The 3,806-nt window shown below is 60.6% G+C and overlaps 1 protein-coding gene across 16 annotated transcripts in view; it reads right to left on the reverse strand.

Moving 5' to 3' along the window:
- The window catches only part of LOC102891693 (tensin-3), a 117,945-nt gene that overhangs the window by 44,802 nt on the left and 69,337 nt on the right, over positions 1–3,806 (reverse strand). For all 16 annotated transcript variants that reach the window (XM_025046487.1, XM_025046491.1, XM_025046494.1 and 13 more), the window contains one exon: positions 1,161–1,225. In XM_025046487.1, the coding sequence (XP_024902255.1) occupies positions 1,161–1,225 (65 nt within the window). The remainder of the gene's footprint in view (positions 1–1,160; positions 1,226–3,806) is intronic.

Raw genomic sequence — 3,806 nt, forward strand, 5'->3', positions numbered from 1 at the left:
AGCGTCGATCAGAGTGAGGCGCTGTGGCTGCACGTCACCACGGAGCACCCATCCGCTGCGCCCGCGGGTACCAGCAGCCAGCCCCCGAGAGCTGGTGCTGCCTGGGTGCCCCACGTGCGATGGCACCCTGCACTGTCACAGGACCCTGCGACACCAGGCTGTCACCCCCACTTCCCGGGGGGACTCCGAGGCTTAGCGGTTCGGGGAGACCGCCCGGCGTGCGTGGCGGGATGTGTGCCGAGGACGAGGAAGATGCGCCGGGTGACGGCTCCACGTGGGCCAGGCTCCCGTCTGCCCGGAAGCTGCAGGCCCACCCCCAAGTGGGGGGCTGGTGCGCACAGAGCTGCATTGTCGGGCAGATGCATAGCGTGTGGGGGGCTCTGTCCAGAACCCGCCAGGGGAAGCTTAGTCTCCGCCCCGGAGTCGCTGGCCTCACTGAGGGGCTGGACGTGACCGAGACCCCAGCTGGCCTGGCACACGCACGTGTGCACCATCCCCCGGGAGGGCTCTGGTTTTCACTGGGGTTCGGTTCCCCCCACCGGCAGGCACGGGCTCCCCAACTTGTTTGCGGAGAAAACACTCGGAAAGTGACATTTCATCTTTAGTGTCAGAGAGGGACGGCCCGTTCCCGGGGAGGGGGCCGGTCGGGCCACAGCGGGACGGTGAAGCAGACGCGGGGCCTCGGAGAGCTGTTTGGCGGCGCGAGTGGCCCCGTGCGCTCTGGGAGGTGGCTGGGCACAGGCAGCCGGCCTCGTCCGCTGTCCCCGCAGACGGGGACACCCCCATCCCCACAGGGCAGCTCGAGTCCCAGGACGACCTCTCTGAGCCCTTTCGCCCGCGGGGCCGCGGGGTCGTGAGCAACCTTCCCAGCCCCAGGCAGCCTCAGCTTCTCCAGCTGCACGGTGGGGGCCGTGGCAGCTGCCTCCGGTGACGTGGGAGGCCTGAGGGACACAGTGAGTGCGGCAGGTGCTTCCCGGAGGCCCCCGCTGGGACAGCACCCCTCCTGCCTTTGGTGCCGGGGACTGGCGCCCACCAGCCGTCCGCCAGAGCGGCCGTGCACGCACTCACTCACCTTCGCCGGCTCCACGGAGCCCTCGGCACGGTCAGCCCCCGCCCCCGCCCCCGCCCCTGCGGCCCGGGCGCCGGGCGGCCCCTCCTACCTGGCCGAGACGCTGGTGAAATGCATGTACGAAGACAGGACCACGCCGATGCGCCCCTTCCCGCCCTGCAGGACACAGAAAGGAACCGGTCTCGCTCGAATCCCACGGCGGCCGGGTGCAGTCAGGGCAGGAAAATGCTCGGCCGTTGGGGTGACAGAGCTTGCTTGGAGGGCAGCCGACGTCACCATCCTCTGGTCACTGTTACGGGGACAGCAGCACCCAGTGCAGCGGGCGCCCAGAGCGGGAGGGGCTAGCTGGGGCGTGCGTGGACACCCCCGAGGTCAGAGCCACACAGAAGCGGCCAGGGTGCTCCCCGTTTCCCACCGACACCGGAAACAGCCAGGCCGGGGCGAAGGCAATGGCTCGGGGACCCAGGAGACAGAGACCCGGACGCCCTGCACAGGCCGCTCGGACAAGTCCAGAGCAGTAGGCCCTTCCAGCGAGCTGGCCCCATCATCGTGTCCACCCAGCTCTGCCCGGCCACGTGCACGGGGACCGCTGTCCAGCACGGCAGTGCTCCAGCTGTGCCCACACGCCTGCCCACTGCAGACCGGAGGCCCAGCTGGAACCACTGGCCAACATCTCCCACGGGAGGAGGTGTCTGGGAGCACCGCAGCTACGTGACAGGCCCCCGTCACCCAGAACCATGGGCTGCCACCTCCTGGAACGTGCCGCCATGACCCAGGACAGCGGCGGGCAAAGTGCAGCCCACGAGCCACTTCTGCCCGCCACCTGTGCCCGCAACCTGCGAGCTAAGAGTCGCCCTTAAGTTTCTAAACAGTTGAAGGAAAAGCAAAAGAATAATGTCCCACGACACAGGAAAATTGTACGAGCGTCACGTTTCGGCGTGAGTGCGACACGGCCGCGCGCGTTTGCTGAGCCGCACCGGTGGCTGCTTCCTCACGGCAACGGATGGTTTACATAGTTACGGCAAAATCAACGAGACGCCCTTGGCCTCAAACGACACGTCAGTCAGGTGGACTGCAAAGATGTTTTACGGAACGCTCCCTCCGAAAGCGACAGGATACAGGCCGCGTCGGCCAAGACAAGTCCTCACACATTTAAGACTGAAATCACATCGACCATCTTTCCCGACCACAGGAATATGAAACCAGAAATTAATTACAAGAAGAAAACGAAAATTCATAAATATGTGGAGCTTAAGCAACATGCTACTGAATAACCCACGGGTCAAAGAGATCGAAAGAGAAACGAAAAAATACCTTAAAACAGAAATGGAAACACAACATACCGAAACTTGTGGGATGCAGCAAAGACAGTTCTCGGGGGGAAGCTCAGCGCAGTAAACACCCGCCTCCGGAAACACGCACACGAGGTTCCCAGACGAACAAGCTAACTTTATGCCTCAGGGAGTGAGACAAAGAACAAAGTCCAGAGTCAGTCGAGGACGGAAATAACAAGGATTAGAGAAGAAAGAAGTGACATGCAGACTTAGACTCAGAGTCAAAGACACGAAGTGGCGGACAAACCCCTCGCTGGACTCCACGAGAAAAAAGGACTCAAGTAAAATCATAACCGAGAAAAATGTCTTAAGTGATGTCACAGAAATATAGTGCATGATAAGAGACGACAAGGAACAATCACACACCAGTGAGCTCGACAGCCTCGAAGAAATGGGTGACCTAGAAACACACAACCTTCCAAGACTGGAAAGGATGAAGCGGGAACTCTGAACCCTCCCGCTCCCCGTGAGGAGACTGAGTCGGTAAACACCGCCGGCAGGGAGAAGCCCGGGCCGGGGCCGCTTCGCAAAGGACACTTCTCGAACTCTTCCGAAGGTCAGAAGAGGAGGGAACGTTTCCCACCAAACTCATTTTGTGAGGCCAGCATCACCCCGATACCGAAACCAGACAAGCCCACCTCGAAAAAAGGAAATTACAGGTCAATATCCCTGATAAACGTAAGCGCGGAAACCGCGACAAACCACTCCCGAAGTCCACGGCGCATCCCGGCGCCCCAGGGGTCGCCTTCCTGGAGAGCGGGGACGCTCCGTCTCGTTCCGGCCACGCAACGCTCGACACGGACAAAGCGGAGGAGAAAAATCACACGAGCCACAGACCCGCGGAAAAGGCGTTCGACAGAATTCAACCGCGGTGTACGACGCCAACTCTCACCAAAGTAGCTGCGGAGGGAAAATATCGCAACGTGCTAAAGGCCGCGCACGACACACGCTCAGCGAACACCACGCTCACTGCAGAAAAACCGAGACGTTTCCTCTCAGATCAGGAACACGACGAGGACGCCCGCCGTCCACTCCCGAAGACCGCGCGGTCCCGGCTCGGCGACCACGCCGGGAAGACCAGGAGCGGGCACCGCCGCAAAAGGAAGAAGCGCACCTGTCCCACCTGCGCATGACAGAACGTCACAGAGAGACCTGACGACGCCCTCGGAAAGCTGCCAGAACGAGCGAGTTTTGGGTAAAGCTGCAGAACACGAAACTGATACAGAAAAATCCCATGCGTTTCTTTGCACTAACGACGGACTATTAGAAAGAGAAATTAAGAGGAAAAAATCCCACTTATGATTGTATCAAAAAGAGTAAGATACCTCAGAATGAATTTAACCGAGGAGGAGAAAGACCCGGGTATTGAAAACTACAATAGAGAAACAAATGGAAGGCGACAG

The sequence above is a fragment of the Pteropus alecto genome, unplaced genomic scaffold (assembly GCF_000325575.1).
Source record: "Pteropus alecto unplaced genomic scaffold, ASM32557v1 scaffold214, whole genome shotgun sequence".
Classification (NCBI taxonomy): Eukaryota; Metazoa; Chordata; class Mammalia; order Chiroptera; family Pteropodidae; genus Pteropus; species Pteropus alecto.